The sequence below is a fragment of the Artibeus jamaicensis genome, unplaced genomic scaffold (assembly GCF_021234435.1).
Source record: "Artibeus jamaicensis isolate MK-2021 breed Jamaican fruit bat unplaced genomic scaffold, CSHL_Jam_final scaffold_11, whole genome shotgun sequence".
In the NCBI taxonomy this organism is placed as follows: Eukaryota; Metazoa; Chordata; class Mammalia; order Chiroptera; family Phyllostomidae; genus Artibeus; species Artibeus jamaicensis.
The window spans coordinates 2,661,367-2,681,277 of NW_026522027.1; the positions used below are offsets into that span (position 1 = coordinate 2,661,367).

The window sequence follows — 19,911 nt, forward strand, 5'->3', positions numbered from 1 at the left end:
ACTTCCGACTCTCTATAAACCCCAGCCCTTGCAGATGTCTCCCTCTCCCTGGGCATGGAAGACGCAGGACTTTTCCCATCTGTGGTTCTCAGCAAATCCTGCTGTTCTTATCCAGAATATCCTCCTCTTCCCTCTTGTCAGCCTGGAGAACCCCAACCTGCCCTCCAAAGCTTACCTCAAACAGAAGAATCTCTGTACTTCCTCCCAGTTCGAATACTATGTCTGCCTCTACCAAGAAGTCTTCTCTTAACTCCTTTCTCTCCCTCTTCACCAATCCCTCCCTATACACACACACCCCACTTCTTTGTTTCCCACTGCACTTCCAGATATGCAGGCTCTCTGGGAGAGCCAGGCAAAGTAAATTATGGAATGTGCTGGCAGCTCAGCTGCGCCTCTTCTATGCTAAGGCCTGTGCTGGGCACTAGGTATACAATGGTGGAAGGTACACGTGACTTCAGAGCCTGGAGGTCAAGTTTAATGCTGCGAACTAAAACAAAAAGCTTACGGACTGATGACTGAAAAAGGCTGGGGGCTGGCCCAAAGGCAGGGGTTTTCTAAAGACACCTGGATATGATGGGCTTTAAGAACAGAGAAGATTCATATTTAGCACAGAAGTTCTCCTAAGACCCTATTGCCTGTATGGCCTCATTTAATTTAGGAATTCTACTTTACACCAAGGTTGCCAGATTTAGTCAATAAAAGCATGATGCCCAGTTAAATTTGAATTTCAGGTAAGCAAATTGTTTTATATGTATATTACATTCCATGCACTATTTTGGACATACATGCGTTTACCCGAAGTCGAGTTTTTCAACTACTTTTCATGCACCACGGACAATCAGGACCTCCAGGTGACCAGGGGACCTTGCTCACCAGTCTAACCCGCCCTTTCCCAAGACCACATCACACAAGGCCCCTTCCACAGTATTCCAGAGGTCGGGCAGAGGCATTCCTTGGTGCACAAGTCCCATTCCTATGATGCCTATGGCGGCCATTCTGGCTCCCAAGACTTTAGAGGGGCATAAATAAGGCTATCTCCACACCATGCAGACGAGACCCCACAATCTCCTGAGCTTGTAACAATCCACTCCCAAGATGCCCTGCGCGAAGATAATAGGCAACCCTTCCTACAATACTGGGGTAAAGCAGGCAGAGCAAAACGTTATACGGGACAATAAGGACCAGTCCCCACAATGCCCTGCACCAACTCTTCCCAGGATGCCTCAGGACTGTAATGACCACCTTCCAAGGTGCTCTGCGTGGAATCACTCCAAGTTTCCAAGATGCTCAGCGGAGGGTGTGTGACAAAAGGGGCCGGTTCCCTGCAAAGAACTAGGATAATCCTTCTCAGAATGCCCCAGGCCCCTGACGACTGGCGGACCGACTCCCACACGTTTAGGACAGGCCGTCCCATTTTCCCAGGATGCGCGAGAGCGGCACAGAGCTGCGTGAGGTTAGAAAAGAGAGCCCAGGTCTCGCCCTCTGGCCATCACTGCACAAGACCGCTGCCAGCACCCCAGTGACGAGAGCCGTCACTCCCATCATGCAGCAGTGCCGTAGCGCCCGCTTCCCAGCATGCCCCGCGTACCTTGATCCCGGACACTCACCGGCGAGAGCGGCCCCCCGCTCCCTCCGGCTCGGCGGCGGCAGCGGCTACACGCCCGGGCTCGGCGCCTGCGCTGCAAGCAGGAGACAAGGCAGCGCGAGGGGCGTGAAGAACCTAAGGCGCTTGCGCGCCGAGGAGGACCATTCCTGGCGCAGCGTGAAGAGGGGCTATGGACGAGCCCACGCAGGGGGTTCCGGGCTTTGCCCCTCGCTGTTCGAGTCTACTTGGTACATTCCGCAACCGGACAGAATCGGCAACAGCAGGACTCGCGCGTGCGTTCTTTTATAGAAGATGGGATGCGTTGGGGGGTGGGGAACGCCAGCTCCGTCGCGATCCTAGACCTGAGGCCTGCTTATTTGCATAATCTTAACAGGGGACAATGGGAGGCCTTGGGCACCAAAGGGGCTGATTTGCATATTCCCAGGAGAGGCAGTACCCTAGTATGCAGTGGTTAGCATATGAGTGGCGGGGGCCAGCTCCTGAGCACAGCGCTTGCGCACTGGGACTGCGGACTAGCATGGAGCAGGTAACCCTGTTTTCAGTAGGGATCAGTTTGCTTCCAGAGAGCCTGACCCTTAGCAACCCTCACAGCCCTTACCAATTCTCCACCCAGAACCAGGATATATCTTTACTGCTCTTTTATGTGGCAGGCCCTCTGCTAGCAGGCACTATGGTTTCCGCAGTAAATAAGATACCTGGCCCCCTGCCTCATGGCGCCGCAACCAAAAGATCACACACGATCAGAATCACAACCCAGAGTGCTCAGACTTGGAATGAGGGGAGCACTGGAAACTGTCGGGGCCAGAGGAAGTGCCTGCCCCAGCCCGAAAAGGCTTCCAGGAGGTGATGATCTTTAAGCCAAGGATTAATAGAAGCCAATTGGAATCGGAGTCACTTTGGCAGAGGGAACAGCTATAGGCAAAGGCCTAGAAGAAGAAAACAAAACAAACGTACATGATTTGATCGAGGAAGTAAAAGCAGATAGTACGACTAAAACCCAGAATTAGGTAGGGGAAAGGCTCTAGCAGGTGACGTCTGAGTTCAGACTTTACCCTGAGGGTATTACAGGAGCGCCAGGTTTCCTGCAATTAACTTACATTCCAGCTTAAAACTCTCCAATGGGATCCCATTACACTTAGAAAAATTCCAAACTCTTTCCGTGGTCCCGGGGCCATGCACATGCCCTTGTCCTATTTATCTGACCTCACTTGTCTCTCCCTTTACGCATTCCTGACTAGCTCCACTTCCCATCAAACACTCCAGTCTCTGTCATCTCAGGTTTTTGCCCATAGCCGTTCCCTTTGCCTGAAAAGTGCTTTTTCCTCTGATCTTCAAACAGCTGCCGCTCTTATACTAACCATATCTTCGCAGATGTCAATCTGAGCTTTCCCTGTTTGTTTTTTGGTTTTTGTTTCTCCTAAAGTAACACCTCCAAATTTGTTTTAGAGAAGTGAATGGGGTTGTGGATAAAGCAGGATTGGCAGTGAGTTGATGGTTTCTGAGGCTTGGGTGGAGTCTGCATGGGCTTCATTGTCCTGTTCTGCCTACTTCTCTGAAGTTTTCCATAAGTTAAAATAAAATAGTACTCCACACCTGCTTCCTTTGCATTTCTTCTTAATGGCAACCTGAAATTAAGTTCTTTTTTTCCTCGTGAAAGCTTCACGAGGGTAAACATGGAGTCATTCTTTTTCACTTTGGTGATCACATTTCAGATAGTGCTAAGCTGTCTGGAACACCTAATATTTCTGATTATTCACCATAGCACCTCTTAGACCTTTGAGCAGCACCTGGCACAAAGAGGGCAATATACTTTTTAATCTAAAATTAGAATCACTCATTTGAAATCTAGAGAAATGGAATGAAGGGCCTGGAATACCAGGATAAGGAGCTTCCACGTGATCTAGAGGTGATGGGGAGATAGGATAAGGTTTTGAAAAAGGCAGGATAAGGGTGAGATGAGATGTGACTAATTGAAAACTGCCCTAATGCCTGGCTACTGTGGCTCAGGGGATTGAGCGCCAGCCTGTGAATCACCAGTTTGATTCCCAGCCAGAGCACCTGCCTGGGTTGCCAGGTCCTTGTTTGCGTGCAACAGGCAACCGAGTGATGTTTCTCTCCCTGTGTCCTTCCCTGCTCCTCTTTCTAAAAAAAAATTTTTTAAGATGTTTATTTATTAGAAAGAAGAGAAGGGAGGGAGACAGAGGGAGATACATTGGTGTGAGAGATGTTGGTTAGTTACCTCTCCCACGCCCCTAACTGGGGACCTGGCCTGAAACCCAGGCACGTGCCCTGATTGGGAGTCAAACCAGTGAAATTTTGGTTTGCAGGCTGGCACTCGATCCGTTGCGCCACACCAGCCTGGGCTAAATAAAATCTTTTTTAAAGAAGAAAGCAAGCTGCCCTGGAGACTGGTGTCTTGGGTGAGGGTAAGGCAGGGGAAGGGTCCAGGCCATGACCGTGGGGATAAGATAGTTCAGGAGCGAACTGAAGAGAGAAGACTCTGTGACTATTTGGCTGAAGGAGTGTCTAGGAAAAAAACAAACCAAACCACGTTTCCCTCTCTAGGAGGGTCAAGGTGCCATTGGTGAGGTAAAGACCTTCTCTTGGCCTATTTGGTTCACCAGCGAGTCCCCTTCCCTTAGCTCAGTTCCCCTCCCAACATGGTGCAGCTCTGGGCAGAGGGACAGACACACAGCCACCCCGAATGTGTTCTCTCCTCAGTTTAATGGTGGTTAGTGGGATCGCCAAACCCCCTCCCCATTCCCCTCCCCGCCTAGTACAAAATATTGTGTGTGGTTTGTTTGTTTTTTTGAACAAGAAAAAGGGGGGCAAAAGCCAGAAATGGGGGAGGGGGCATAATCTGATATTTTCATACAGATTTTTGATTTTTTTAATATATTATATATAAAACCATAGAGACCAACACATCCCCTTAAACTCCTTTTCCCCTTCCTGGGGGGCCTGGAGGAGAGATGGGGAAGGCACCCCCAGGAGTGGGTAGACAGGGAGACAAATATAAGTGGGACAGATTTTGGGGGAGGAGGTGGAAGGAAGGGGAGCCCAGGAAGGGGGGCTGGAGAAAAGGGCTGGGGCTGTCTCTCTCACCTCCTCCATCAAAGTTATGACACAAAGACACGGAATCCCTGTTTCCATACCCTCCCCCCACCCTTACGCCCACCGTGCAAACATGGCTTTGCAAAGAGGTGCCCAGAGCTCTGTGGAACTCCTACAATGGCTGGCATGGGGTCTGGGACCCCCAAAGAAATCCGTGTGTCCCCCTCCCTGCCCACCCCACCCTTCCCGGAATCTGATCCCCTCCCCACAAGACCTGGTTCTGCAGCCTAGGGGCCCTGGCTTTCCCCCACTTATCTTCCCCCAACCCAATCCCTACCACCCTCCCTGGACTTTGGGGGTCTGGACCTCTGGCCCTCTCCCCTGGGGGACCCAGATCTCTGGGACCTTGCTTGTGGCCCTGGTAGAGACCCAGGCATCTGATACCCCCATCCCTGCCCAAACGTCTGAGGTGTTAGTGGTGGGAGGAGATGCCCACCATCCCAGACTCTGGTAAATGTCTTTGCAGCTGGCAGTGGGGTGGACCCCAGCCCAGGCTCAGGCCTGGGGTAGAGGAGGGGTCAGATGAAGAATTCTTCTTTCCTCTTGTGTCCATCGCTGCCATTGAGGAAGGCTTCTCTTGCTTCTCCCTGCTCATCCAAACCACTGGCCTCATGGGTCAAATAGGAGCCTGAGAAGTGACAGAACCCCGGTCAGAGGAGACAGACAGGAGATATCAGACGAATTGAAGAGAGAGAAACGGAACACGGAGTAGCAAAGTGGGCAGAGAAGGAGGTAAAGCAGAATTAGGAAGACGCCAAAAGTTCACGGAAAGATCAACCCTTATCCATTCTATTGGTGATAGCCCCTTGCTCTGTTCCCAGAGAATCTGGCAATTAGAAAGATATATCGTTCAGTTGAAACCCATGGCCTTCAGCTTCAAGGCCTTAACTCCTTTTAGTCCTGGGTGAAAGACCCACCCCTCTTTTGGAACATTGGCTTCCGGTCCCTCAGGGTTTGGAATCCTGGGTCTAGACAGTCCTCTCCGGAATTTAGGCTCTAGGCCGCCCCGCCCCCTTCCCAACCAACCACGCCCCTCGCTGAATTCAGACCCTGTCCCCCCACTCACCCTTCTGTCGTACTGAGCACCAGACCATGCCCACCAGCACACAAATGATCAAAAACACCAGTAGCGCCAGGATGCCACCCACGATGGCGTAGGGCACGGACGTCTGAGCCTCTACCACCGCACCGGGGTCTGCCAGAGGAAAAGGGCACAGGACCGGTGTCAGGGGACGGTCCCAGCTCAGCCCCATCGCTACCAACCTGTTAAACCATTGCGTCCACCACCTCTAACCGCGCCACTTAACGGGCCCCGCCCCTCCAATTCTGCCCCCTGGTGGGCTCTTCTCCCGACTTCCCTCTTTCCCCGAAGTTCCACTCCCTCGAGGAATATGTGTTGATTAACATACTGCCCCCCAGGCCACTGAGTCATGTTGCTAATACCCGCCCTGCCTCCTTTCCTCGCCTCGCCCCTAGAGAACAAAAACAGCACATCTCTTTTCTTTTGACTCTGTTTTTCCCTCCAGGGAACCTCAGGGCCAATTCCCTTACGTTGTCTAAAACGCTCCAGGTATTTAAAATGCTAGCTCGGGTCCACTTCCAGAACTCCTGCTGCACCTTCTTAAGAGCTAAACACAGAACACTCATTTTTTTGCTAGGGGCCATTCCAACCACTTTATATATTTAGCTCGTTTAATCTTCACAAACCCTGAGACAGGAGCTATTATTTATTCCCACTTTACCGATGCGGAAACTAAGGCACAGGCTGTCACCCGCAATGGGATGTTGCAGAGCCGAACCTGAACCCACACAGTCAGTCTGGCCCCAGAACTCTTAAAAAGTTTGTGGGCTGTTGACTCCCTGGTATCACTTTGCACAAGCCCCGCCCACCCAGTACAAGGCCCGGACCCCGGGAGACCCCGCCCCTGCCTTGAGCCCCGCCCCCAGGCCTGAGGAAGCCTCCACTTACCGTAAACCACGAGCACATAGAGCGCCCTCGCGTGGCCGTGCTTGTTCGACGCCTCGCAAGTGTAGGTGCCATTATCTGCAGATACCAGGCCAGGCAGCGTAAGCGTCTCCCCGACAGCCTCGGCCCGCTCCGGCAAAGACTCATTCCCGCGGTTCCAGCGGATCTGATTTGGCCTGGACGGGGTGTAAAGTACAGTGAGAGTTAGGGACACAGGTGCCAGCACCCAATTCAGACTTCTCAGGAATCTAGATATGCAGCATCTCCAAATAACAGGGTCCCTACTACCCCTTGCCTTTTAGGAGTCTCGGGCCGCGGAGCTCACCTGGGGTTCCCCGTTATAGCACACGTCAGCACCAGCGTGTCTCCCTCCCTCACCACAGCTTGGGAGGCATGGATCCGGGCCGTCGGGGAGACTATGGGTAAAAGTCAGACGGCAGAGTGACTGTCAGGGTCATCACGAGGGGCTAGAGACCCTCCCGCGGTCGGGCGGCTGGCGTTGGGACCCCCTCACCACCGCCCCCGGGCACTTACACTGCACATCCAGCACGTACTGCGTCTGCTTGCTGTGTCCCGAGGGCAGCGCCTGGTTCTGCGCCTCGCAGATGATGATACCGCCGTCGTCCTTGCGGTCTACACGAAACCTCACTGTGCTCTTCACGCTCCACACCTTGCCATTTTCCTTGCTGCTGCTCACACCTGCCACGTCCGGACCCGACCGCTTCAGTCCAGGGTTCCCGCTCCTCCCCCAGCCGGTTCCAACGCGGGCTATTGGCTAAGCTCCGCCCCTGCGCCACGGGCCCGGCCTCTAGTTTCCAAACCACTACCCTTCCCAAACCAAGCCCACAATCCCAAAGTGCCTCTTCCCAAAGCTCCTCTCCTTCACGCCCTCGCCTTCTCATCTATCATTGTATTCAATAGCTGCATACTGCGTGGATGACACTTCCCAGACCTGTGCGCCCGGCCTACACATCAGCCTTTCTCCTAAGCCCCGCCTCTTGGAAACCCCTCCTCTCAAGTCCCGCTCTTCACCGGCACCTCGCCTACCCCTAGTACCCCATCTCGGGTTAAGTAACACCTTTCAGCTCCTTGCGGTCGCGGTACCAGCGCAGGACGGCGGCCGGCCGAGACCGCGGAACCAGGCAGCTGAGCTCCACCTCGCCGCCCTCCACCGCCTGCTCCCGGACTTCCACCGCGGGATTCTCTGGGGCCACTGCGGCAGGGAGAAGGGGAGAAAGGGAGAAGGGAGGGGGTCAGGGAAAGCATCCAGGTCGGTTCAAAGTGACCAGGCCGCGAGATTCCAGGGATCAAAGGGAACCAGGGTCAAACACAGAGCCCAGAGGTCAGGAAGGCCGCCCATATTGCCTGGGCCCAGACGTCTAGGAAGTTGAAAACAGCCAGGGTCGTCGGGTCTCAGCATGAGGGTAAACAGAGGAGAGGGAAGGAGGGGATGGGTTGGAGGGGAGGCGGGTGGTTACCCAGCACAGTGAGCGTGGCAATCTGGTGGTGGGTGTCCTCCGTGTAGAGCTGGCAGAAGTAGCCCCCCTCGTCTTCCAGGCGGGCATCTGAGAGTCGGATCCTCACTCTGCGAGGGGAGAACTCCTCAAGCTGGAAACGCTCGTCCTTCAGGGCTAGAGAGGGTGAACCAGACGTGAACTTGGGGAATCCTGGCCTCAGGAGTTCCATCCTTCCTCCAGGAGCTTACAGTCCAGCCATGCCTATGTGTCTGTGGTGCCCACCTAGTTACTCCCTTGGGGACCCGGAATAATTCAGACCCTCCCACCCACAGGAGGAGGCGTCCAAACCCCAGCTCCATGCTACATGAGCCCAGGCCCCCAGTCCCTCCCTCCCTCAGACCAGGGAATCCAGAGTGTCCGCTCTGCCCTCTTTCGGGTCACAGGAATCAGGCCCCAGCCCTCCCTCCTCCTTCGAGACTTGGGGTTTGGACCCCAGCACTCACCGCGGGTGCCATTGAAGAAGAGGGTCTGCCGGGCTGGGTTCTGAATGACAACTATGGACCCATCATACTGGTGCAGACGGCAGGTTATCTCGGCCACCCCACCCTCGGCCACTGTCACATTCTCTGTCTGTACTTCCTGTCCTGCCCCTGGATCAATAGGCAGAGAGACAGAATAGGAGACTCACCGAGGGCTGCAATTCGATCTTTTCACTCTCCCGTTCCTCTCCCATCGAAACCTCCACCCCCCTCCTTCCCCTCACACTCACTTTATCACACCCAACCTTTCCTGCAGGCAGGATAGAGCCCAGGAGAGGGGCTCTAACGGGGGAGCCCGGAGGGAGGCCAAGGGAGGCCAAGGCTGCCCAGAGACTCTTCCTGAAAGTGGCCAGAGGTGACCTCTGAAAATGGGTCACTATTTGCTCAACCCAGAAAACCCCACCGAATCATGCAACTCAAGAGGTTCACATCTTAGCGTTCACTTTAAGAACAAACATGAAACTGCCCAGGCCATTAAGGGTGTGCATATTCAAAAAGCCAGCAAGTAAGTATCTGAAGGAGGTCACTTTACAGAAGCCATGTATGCGTCATTTCGTCATGACAACGGTGGATTGGTAGGTGTGTCTAGGACACAAACAGTGGGGCTGGGCGCAGGGGTCAGGGACCCAGAAAGACTGCTGAGTTTTTGCTGCTTAAAAATGCAGATAGTAATGCTGAACTTGAGGGTGTAGATGTGGATACTCTGGTCAGTGATCACATCCAGCGAACGAAGCTCCCAAGATGCAGCATTGAACTTACAGAGCTCAGGGGCGGGTTAACCCACCCGTGAGTTCCCCCTGCCACACTGACATGGTCCCAGCTGAAGAGGCTCAGATTGCTCAAGAGAAAGCTATTCCAGAAGAAAAGGAAGAAACAAAAACTTATGGCCCAGGAGTAAATTCAGCATAAAACAATACTAATAAAGGTTAAAAAGAAAAAAGACTACCTAGGGAGATGGATGATTAGAGAAGGGTGTGGAAGAAAGCCTTATTGGGTCCAGATCTTGAGTAAACAGGAGTTCTCCAGGCATGGGAAACTGCTCTGTGTTCACTGAACCCCATCTTTTTGGGGGGATTTTATTTATTTTTAGAGAGAGGGGAAAGGAGGGAGAAAAAGAGGGAGAGAAACATCAATGTGTGGTGACCTCTCACACGCCCCCTACCGAGGACCTGGCCTGCAACCCAGGCATGTGCCCTGACTGGGAATAGAACCGGCGACCCCTTTGGTTCACAGGCCGGCACTCAGGCCACTCAGCCACACCAGCCAGGGCTGAACCCCATCTTTTACACTTGGGCACATGTTGTAGCTTGTCTACACAGATGGCCACAATGCTCTTCCTGTTCCTGTGCGTGCCCTACGTAAGGTGACTTTGCTGCTCCACCCATTAAGGAAGCATTCAGACCCTGGGAATCTGTGCAAGCCTTGTGACTTGCTTTTACCAACAGAACTTGCTAGAAGTGATATTATATTGATATGAGTTCTGGGGCCTAGACCACAAGAGAACTTGTAACTTCTGCTCATGCCCTCTGGCTTCCCCAAGACTGTCAGGTGAAGATGCCCGGACTAGCTTCTTTGAGGATAAGAGGCTGCGTGGGGAGAGAAGCCCAGCCAACAGCCAGCGCGAACCCCAGGTCATGTGAGTGAGGCCATCCTGAACCACCCAGCTCCAGTGACCCCAGCAGATGACTGTAGCCACATGAGTGACCCCAGTTGTGGAAAGAATTGCCCAACTGATCCAGTCCAAATTGTTGACCCCAGAGGCGCGAGCAAATAACATGATTGTTTACAGCCACTATGTTTCAGATAGTCTTAAAGTTAACTGGTAAACCCATGATTAGACTACATTTCCCAGAGTGCTTTGTACTTAACCGTGTGACTGGACTTCTAGCCAAGGGGATGCAGGTGGAAGAGAGAAACAACCTCTTCTAGACTGGCTCATCTCATGTCTTCTTTTTTTTTTTTTTTTTCTCTACTCACATCCTTCTCACTGGCTGAATGGAGAGGACCCCAGGGAGCCCAGAGGAGGATAGGATCACACGCTGGAAGCCTGGGCCCCTGCCTGGCTGCCCCCGTGACTTGTCTGCCCGAAACTGTAACATGAGTGAGAAATACACTTTTTTTTTTGTAAAGCCACTGAGGTTTCAGGGCTGTTTGTTACAGAAGTTAACCAACCTGATTAACCCAGCAGAGGAGCAAGGCAGGCAATTAGTAAGGGGGTGTTTCCAGCCGAGGAAATAACCTGGAATGAAGTTCAAAGCTGAGATTAATCAGCAGCAGCATCACCATCATCATGGTGTTACTTTCATCTTGAAAATAACAACCACGACAGCTGTTTATCAGGCACTCGCTGCGCCAGGCTCTGTGTTAAGGGCCTCACCTATGTAATTTCCATTTAATCATCACAGTATCTGAAGAAGGTAGGCACTATTATCAATCTTCAGTTTTCTTCCCATTCCCATTTTGTCGATGAGAAAATTGGTCTGGAGAGAGAAAATGACTTGCCCAAGGTCACATCCTGAGCATCCAGATCTCGCTGATTCGACAGCCCAGGTCTACACCCACCCCTGGCTGTCTGGGTGCAAAGGTCCAGCATGGGTGAGGGTTTGTGGGATGCACCAGCGGAGGGCCGCACATGCCAGGCTAGGAGATTAGCTTTTATCCTGAAGGCCAGTGGAGGCTTTGAAGCATGAAAGAGACATGATCACATCTGGTTGTTTACCTTTAAATGTTGGATAACTATTGCTTCATGTTTCTTACAGTCTGTCTCATTCACTTAGTTGAGTATTTCCCCAGCAGCGGGCAGGTTTTCCAGGGCTGGATGCCCAGAGATGAGTCAGATGAGGTCCCTGTCCTAGAGGGCCTTTCAAGATTGATGGGGAGGTAGACACAACTCACTGTAAAATCCCACCAAAAGTGTTCTGTTCCCCGTAAGGATAGGTAACCTCATTCGGGGGCCAAGGAGTGGGAAAGATTCCTTCCAGGGGACGAAGGCAGAGAGAGCTAGCTTCCTAACCCAACATCCATGCTTCCCTCTCTCCTTGGCAAAAAGAACCCTGATTGTATTTCATGGTTGCCCTGTGCCTAGCAGAAAGATATATTTCCCAGACTTTTTTGCAGCTAAGTGACATCAAGTGAAAGTTTTGTACAATTGGATGTAAGAAGAAGTGTCCTGTGGTAATTTGAGGAGCATTTCTTAAAAGGGGGAGACAAGTACCTTGTCCTCCGGGTCATTTTTGTGCTGTTTGGAACCAGGACGTGATTCCTGGAGTTCTGGCAGCCATGTTGGACCATGAGGACAAGGACATAGAAATGGTGGAACCAAGAGGTAGAAAATACCTGGGTCTCTGGTGATGAGGTAAAGCTCCTATAAAAGCCCTGGATGCCTACTTCTGGACTTGTCTTTTGTTTGAGTATAACTTTTTGTGTTTTTAAGCCTCTATTAGGGGTTTATCTAGTACCTCCTGGAATACCAAGTTTAACGAGTCCAAATGTCTTCTTCTTCACGTTTTCTCAATCTCAGTGAATGTCACAACCATCCGCCCAGTTACTCAGGCCGAAAACCAAGACGTCACACAAGTTCTCACCATTTCCCTCATCTCTAACATCTATTCCATCAGCAAGATCTATCCATTCTACCTCCAAAACATATCCCCAATCTATTCACTGCTGTCTACCTCTTCTAACAGAACCCTAGTTCAACTACACCATCTCTTACTTGGACCTTTAAGAGCTACTCATGGTTCACTTGCATTCATGCCTGCCTTCTTCCATCCCCACACAGCAGCGACAGATTTTCCAGAAAGATACATCGGATCAAGTCACCTCTCTGCTTAAAACCCTTCAATAGCTGCCCATTACACTTAGAATAAAATGGAGACTCCTTCCTGAGCCTTCAAGATGCTCTGTAGCTGAGCCTCTCCCTGGCCGCAGTTCCAATCACCCTCACTTCACTGCAGCCTCCCAGGTCTTGATGCCCTTCAAACGCATTGAGCTTGTTTCCACCTCAGGGCCTTTGCACGTGCCCTTCCCTTTGCCCGGGATGTTCTTTTCCCTTCACCATCCCAGCACTGTCTGCCGTTCTTATTCAGGTCTCTGCTCCTAGGGACACCTCTGCAGAGTGGCTTTCTCTGCCCATTCCTTTGCCTCCAGATCACTTTCTATTTCATCACCATTGTTTTATTCTTCTATGGAAATTTCACCAAAATTACTTTATTAATTTGCCCGCCACTAGAATATACACCTCATGAGGCAGGGATATAGGCCATTGACTGGGTTTACCGCCATACCCCCGGTGCCTAGAAGTGTGCCCAGCACTTGATACATGTCCAGGAAATTGATGAATGACTGGCATGTGTCAGGCAGGATCTCATTTTAGCCTCACGACAACTTGTGACATCACTATTCTCATCTTACACACCTGGGTTGATCCCAGCTGGACCACTTGCCATCTGTGCGACCTTGGGCAAGTGGCTTAACCTTTCTGAGTCTCGGATGTCCCGTCTGTAAAACAGGGATGATGCCAGGGCCCGCCCCGGAGGGGTCAGCCCAGCCAGCGCCTTGAGCTCAGGGAGCTTTCCCTGCAAAGCTGCTATTATTACAACCTCCAGAAACTTGCCTATGCAATGAAAAGTGGCCTGCCTGCTCAGATTGGTGCTTGGGAAAGAAAAAAACACTTTGAAGCCTGTCCATGGATCCCAGACCTCAAGGTCAACTTAATGCTAGCCCCCCATTTTACAGATGTGGAGAATGAGGCTCAGGGGTCCCAGGCAAGGCAGTGGCAGAAACTCAACATCTCCGGAGAGCCATCAGGATCTCTGGATCTGCCCCCCTCCCCAATTTATCTCCTGTTCTCTGCTTGAGGGTGCACATGGGGTGAGGGTGGGGGGCTTTTGTCTAATTCCCTCCCCCTCCTGAAGACTCAGTAACCAACAGTGTCTGTGCCTGGAATATTAATGTCCCCGGAGCTTTTGTTTCGGGGTTGGGGGTGGTGAGGCAGGACTTTCTGGTCAGAGAGGAGTTGAGCTTTTGGGACTAGGGCACTGGCCCTTTAAACTGTGTTGACACAGCCTGGAGTCGTCATGGGGATGGTGCCTGGAAAAGGGACGGCGGAGGGGGGGGGAGTGAGAAAGAGTGGCTGAGCAGGTGACATGTAGAGACCCAGAATCCAGCCCCATCTGCCTCCTCTCCCAGGAACCAGAAGTCCAGGCTCTGAGAACCCTCTTCCTTCAGGACCCAAAGGTCTGGTTCTCAGCATCTTCCTCCCTCAAATCCCAAAGTCCTCAGTCCCCAGCCTCTCCCTCCTCAAACTCAAAAGTCTGGGCCTTCAGCCCCCTCCTCCTTCAGGACCCAGGAGCCAGGGGTCCAGAATACACAGCTGGCGGATGTTTCCACGGAAACTAAGCGGGGTGGGGGAGCACTTCCTGGGTCCTGAGTCAGCGAATACCCACGGGAGTCTCAAGGTCACGGTTCCAGGAAGGTCACAGTCACCCCCTCGGAATCCATTCCCCAGGAGGCTCTGTAGCATCATGCCTCTGTCTGTCCCCTACTTCCTCCCCTAGGGAGGTGGTACATCCCTACGTCCCGACTGAACCCCCCCTCAGCCCCCCATCAATGGCGGAGTCCGAACATCCTTGCACAAAGCATCAATTCTTCCTCAGCTCAGCCTTCTGAAGGCGCCTGTATTCGCAGGACCTAGGCGTCAGGGTCCCACCCCCTCCTCCTCAGAAACCTGGAATGGGACCCCCAGCCCCTTCCTCTCTCAAGACTCAGGAGTCTAAACTCCCAACCCCTCCCTCCCTCAAGACCTAGGACTATGGAACCCCAGCCTCCTCCTCTGTCGGAACCCAGGAGTCCAGGCCCACAGCCCCCTCCTCCTTCAGACCCAGAAGTACAAGCCCCTAGCCCCTTCCTCCCTCTGACACACAGAACCAGGACCCCCAGCCTCTCCTCCCTTTAACACATATGTCCAAGACCCCTGGTTTCCTCCTCCCTTCAGACCCAGGAGTCTAAGGCCCCAGCCCCTCCTCCCTCCGCCGCAGGAGCTCAGGACCCTGGGCCCCTCCTCTCTCGGAAACTTTTGACTCCAGGTGTGCTGTCCTCGGCTCCCAGCAGCCCAGGGCTGCCTTTCCCTAGCCCCGTCCCCCTCCTACTGGAGACCAAGCATCAGGTGGAGGCAGAGGGGTGAGTCAGCAGCCCCACACACAAAGTGTCCCCTGTGGCCCCCACGTTCCTGGGATGTTCAGAACTCCCTGGATTCCGGGCTTTAGGCCCGGGCAGGGGGTGGGAGACTCCTCTGGAGATTCCCTCTGGGTGGGGGGTCAGGGGAGGCATTCCTGCTCCCGGAAGGGGGGGCAGCCTGCACTGAGTGCCCACTGTCCTCTCTTCCACCCCCAGTGCCCTCTATTCATCCCCTTCCCAGAAGGGCCTGGGTTCTGCTGCCGCCCTCTTGCCCTACTGGGTGCCTGTGGAGGAGCCTGGCTCCCAGAGGACCTAGGGGCCTGGGGTCTGCATAGGCAGGAACCAGTGGGTGCCCGGGTCCTGGTGCCACAGGCCAATGAGCGCTGGCAAGTCTGACTGTCTCCAAGTCCCCCCCGCCCCACCCAGAGAGAGAAAGCTGTCTTTGTGTTCCCCAAGACGGGGACAGGCCAGGCTCGTACGACATTAACCCACCCAGGCCCCAGCCCCGCTATGTCTAAGGTCTTGGAATCCATCGCAGAATCTGACCCCAGCTATAGGAACTCAGACAACTGGCTCCTGGGTGGGTGGGGGTCAGTGACAGAAACCTCCCAAGACCTGTACCCGGGGCTGACTCGCACTGGAGGGGAGGCCCCCCCCCCTTGTTCTCAGAGTGGCTGGTCAGAACTTCAGCAGGGAAAAGTGAGTCACTTGGGAGGAAAACATTATTTGGAATCAACAAGCTCCCCCTTCACAAAGCCCCTCAACTCTAACCGCCTCTCTCTCTCTGTCTCTCTCTCACTCCTTTGTGTTTGGATATGTTTCCTCAGCGCCTTTCTGGTCCAGGTTCTGGCCTGGGCCTCTCTGTCTGCCCGTGTGCATCTTTGGGCAGGCAACCCATCTCTCTCTCTCTCTCCCTCTCTCTCATTTCCTCCCGCCTGCCCACCTGGACCTTTCTTTCTTTTGGCATAAATCTCATCATCTTCTGCTATTTGTGGCAGATGAGTGAGCCAAGAAAGAGAGAGCACATTTTTGAAAGGACACAAATGGACGCCATCTCCCATCCCTGCTCCTGCTGGCTGGCCAAGGTGAGAGAGGAAGGAGGGTGACTGAGAGGGAAATGTAGGGACCATGCACAGCCCCTGAAATCCAGTGGCCAAGGCCATTCAGAAACAGCCAACGAAAAGGAAAGCAGATAGGACCCTCTGAGATCGTGCCCTCCAGCTCCCTGACCCCGTGCTTTGCAGGAGGGGAAGGTGAGGCTGAGAGAGTGATGGGGGCTGATACAGAATTACACCAGAGAGGCCTGGTTCCTTGGCTCCCAGCCCAGAGGGCTTCCCTGGACACCAGCTGTCCCCCAACTCTAAAGCCCCACAATTTAGAGAAAGTTACAGACGGGATTAGAGTACCAGGGTGCAGTGACTTTAAGCACTCTAACCGCCCCCCCCCCCCAGAAGTACTGAATAAAAGATTCTGGAACTGAGTAGGTGGTCATCTTAGCCTAGCTTCTCATTCTGAGACTCCGAAACCCCACCATTCTAAGATGTCAAGATTCTACATGTCGAAGATGTCAAAACTCAGAATCTCCCAGAGGCCAAGGTTTCAGAATTTTAAAGCTCTCAGGAGGCTAGAGTGCTAATGCTATCAAGGCTCTGGAATTTTAAAGGCAGCAAGATTCTAAAGATTCTGGGATTCTAGAGCCCTAAAGATGTCAATGTTCGGAAGTACCCTCAGGTTCTTTGTTTACTGGATTCGCTGGAGCTAGGATTCTGAGGCTGGTTTTTAGGGCCTAAAAAAAAACGAAGAAAGGAAAATAAAAATTCAATGGAAATGTAGCTAAGGTACCAAAGCGCTCATCTGGGAAATTGTGGCTTGTCTGTCGCAAAGAAAGGAGGTAATGATGCAGGTTCTGAAGCAATGGCAGAGGACCATAGAAGGAAGCAAGGGAGAGAGGGTGAAAGGTCAGCTTTGCCCCTCACCTTGTCAGGGGTTCAAGCTGGAGATCCTTCCCTTTCAGATCACTGAGTTCAACATCCATACTTTATAGAGAATGAAACTGAGCCCTGGAGAGAGGAGGGTGCCTGCCATCAGTTGCTGTGGCAAATGGCAAAGAGTCAGGGTTTACACCCAGGCCCCCAGCCCTGTACTCTCTGGTTACATTCCTCTTCCAAATCGCCACGGAACCTCCAGACCGCCCCACTTCCGTCCAGCCACCTCCCAATCCTCCGTTCCTCCCAAGAGTGGCTTTACCCACCGGGGAGGAGGTGGCCCGTGGCAGGTTGGAGGCACACAGTGTGAAAGTGTGAGTGACATTTCCTGACCTTGTCCCCAGTCTCAGGTTCACCCTGACTTGGAAGTCTCCAGCTTTTCTCAGAGTGTGTTAAAGGTATATGGATGGTGCCCTGGGCGTTCTGGAGGGGGGCTTCTCTGTAAGTCATTGCTTGGGTGTGTGAATGGGTGGGGATGGGCAGCAGGGGGAGGCATCTGCTGAATCCACGCGTGTGCCCACATGCCGAGGTTCACCACACAATTCTACCTGCCCCCCGCCCCCCAACACACATTTCTCCAAGGCCCTTTAGGATGCCTGCCTGACTCAATTCCTCTTCGGGGACACATAGTGATAGAGAGATGGAGGGAGGGAGGATGGAGATGGGGATCCCGGGATGGAGGTTGTAAGGGTAGAGGGGGGAGGCAGAGAGACAGGGGACAGAGGGACAGTGGGACAGATAGAAGGGGATGCGGGGGGGGGGATGAGAGAGATAGGTGACAGAAGGAGCTGGAGAAAGAGAAATGACAGAAAGATAGGGGACAGAGAAACAGGGGATGGGACAGATGAGGGACAGAGAAAAAGGAACCACAAAACAAGGGTGACAACGAGACAGGGGCAGAGAGGGAGAGCAGAAAGGCAGCGAGACAGAGAAGAGGGGATAAAGAGGATGATGGGGGACAGAGTGACCCATTAGAGAGGAACAGACACCAAGGGACAGAGGTGGGGGGACAAAGACAGGATAGAGAGGTGGGCGAGAGGACAGACAGAGGGAGGGACAGGACTTCGAGACTGAGGCACAGGGGACAAGGGTAGGGGGACAAGGAGAGAGACTGACTCAGAGACAGGCGGACAGAGGGACGCAGAGAGCGGGCAGAAGGACAGCGGGACCGGCCCGGAGAAGGCGGGCTGGGAGGAGAAGGGGGGCGTCTCGGGCCCTTTGTCCCCACTGGGATCGGGGCCTGTGCGGGGTGGGGGAGCTGCGGCACGGCGGCCGGGGCGCGCGCCCCCTCCCCCGCTCGCGGCTCCCGGCTCCCGGCCCGCGCTGCGCTTTGTCCCGGGGAGGGGGCCCGGCCCGGCCCCGCACGCATTGTTCGGCCTCTGCAGCCCCGCCGCGGCCGGGCTGTCACCGCGGCGCGCCCCCCGCCCCGGCCCGGCCCCCGACCCTACCTGGCCCTGCCGCGGCCGCCCACAGCAGCAGCAGCGGCCACTGGAAGCGCCGGGCCCGGCCCATGGTGCCGCCGCCGCCGCCGCCGCCACCGCCTGCTCCCGGCCCGGCACCTGCACCTCCCGCGCCGCCCGCCCCGCCCCCTGCCCGCCCCCTGCCCGCCCGGGGGCGGGGCTCCAGCGCCGGGGCGGGGCCAGGGCGGGGCCGGGCCGGAGCGGAGGGGCAGCTGGTGAGACCGGGACCCGCCGCAAGACGCTGGGGGGGAGAGGACGCGGGCGGGGAGGCGGTGGGGCGCGCAGGGGAGTGTGTGAGCGGGACACGGCTGGGGAGAGTGTGCGGCGCTGGGTGCGGGCCGGGGTGGTGGGTGTTGAGCCAAGAAGTCAGAGTGTGTAGGTGCGTGCGAGGGTACGAACAGAGTGTGAAAGTGTTGGTGCGTGAGGGTGAGAGCGCGTGTGAAAGGGGAGGGTGTGGGGTGTCGTCGGAGGGCCGTGCGAAGGGACGGGTGTCGTGGGGGGTGAGGGGTGAGGGCAGGTCACTGCGGGAGGGTTAGGGTGTGCGAGCGGGTGTGTAAAGGGGAGACGGGGGTGCGCATGGAGGGACGGGGTGTGTTTCGTGGGAGAGGTGAGTGTGAAGAGTTGTGTGCACAGGTGAGTGAAGGTGAAGAGGCCACAAACGGGCTGGGAGCGGAGCCACCCTGACGGGGAAGTCAGCCTCGCGTCTGGGCAGGTCCAGGACCTCCCTGGGCGGGGCGGGGCGGGGCTCGGCTTGGGTCCTGACCCCAAAACCCCGCGTTTCCGCATCACTACCGGGAGGGGCCCCCTGAGAGTGAACCGGCTGGAAGGAAGCCGGAGCCTCAGCCAGGGAGAGGCTCCTGCGGATACTCCCAGGCCCCAGCGTCCAGCTACCCCGCCCGCTTCCCTACTCTTCCTGCCCCAGACTCTCTGTAAGGTGTCCCCGTCTTTCTGTGTGCCCCTCCCACTCCTCTCCCGTCTTTGGTGCTGACTCACCGCTGCAGACTCAAGTCTCTTCTCCCTGTGGGGAGTGGGTCTCCCTGAGCCCACTTCGGCGGGACCTTGTTAGACCTGGTGCAGGACTGTCAACCGTAGGACCCAAGACCAGTGAGAAGCCACACGAGGTGGGGAACCTCAACCTCTTCCATGACCTTTGACAATTAGGTGAATTGAGATATGCCAACTATGAAAATCTTTGCTTGTTATCTCCATCACTACCAAAATAGTGTATATCCAAGGCCCACCAAGGGACTTCAGCGCCAGACACCCTTTCTGTCCTCAGCATCCAGCTCCCAGCAGCCTCTCTGTCCTTTGGACCAAATCTCCCATTAACCTCTGTATCCCCAGGACCACAACTCTGAGTGATTCCTTTTTCATTCTCCGTTTACCCTTCTGGAAAGTGGGGAAAGAGGTGCTCAGATTGGATCATTTCTAATCCTTCCATCTCTGTGTACTAGGATAGGTGGGAAGGAGGTGTCTAGCCTGGATTTGGTTAGGGGGGTAGCTAATGGCTGTCTTTGTTCCCAAGAACCCATAGGTCTCCTGGCCCATGACTCTAACCAATGGCTCTTGCTCCAGCTGCAGGGCGCCCTGAGGGATGTTGTTCTGGG

General features: G+C 54.4%; 1 protein-coding gene across 1 annotated transcript; it reads right to left on the minus strand.

Annotated features, from left to right (window-relative positions):
* Positions 1-4,295: 4,295 nt before the first annotated feature.
* On the minus strand, positions 4,296-18,403 carry CADM4 (cell adhesion molecule 4). Its single transcript, XM_037152340.2, has 9 exons — positions 18,293-18,403; positions 8,647-8,793; positions 8,165-8,317; positions 7,765-7,899; positions 7,221-7,385; positions 7,012-7,102; positions 6,690-6,862; positions 5,787-5,915; positions 4,296-5,348 (listed from the first exon to the last, which is right to left on the minus strand). Exons 1-9 carry the CDS (start codon positions 18,354-18,356, stop codon positions 5,239-5,241), a joined length of 1,167 nt encoding a protein of 388 aa, XP_037008235.1. The 5' UTR covers positions 18,357-18,403; the 3' UTR covers positions 4,296-5,238.
* Between the last annotated feature and the right edge of the window lie 1,508 nt (positions 18,404-19,911).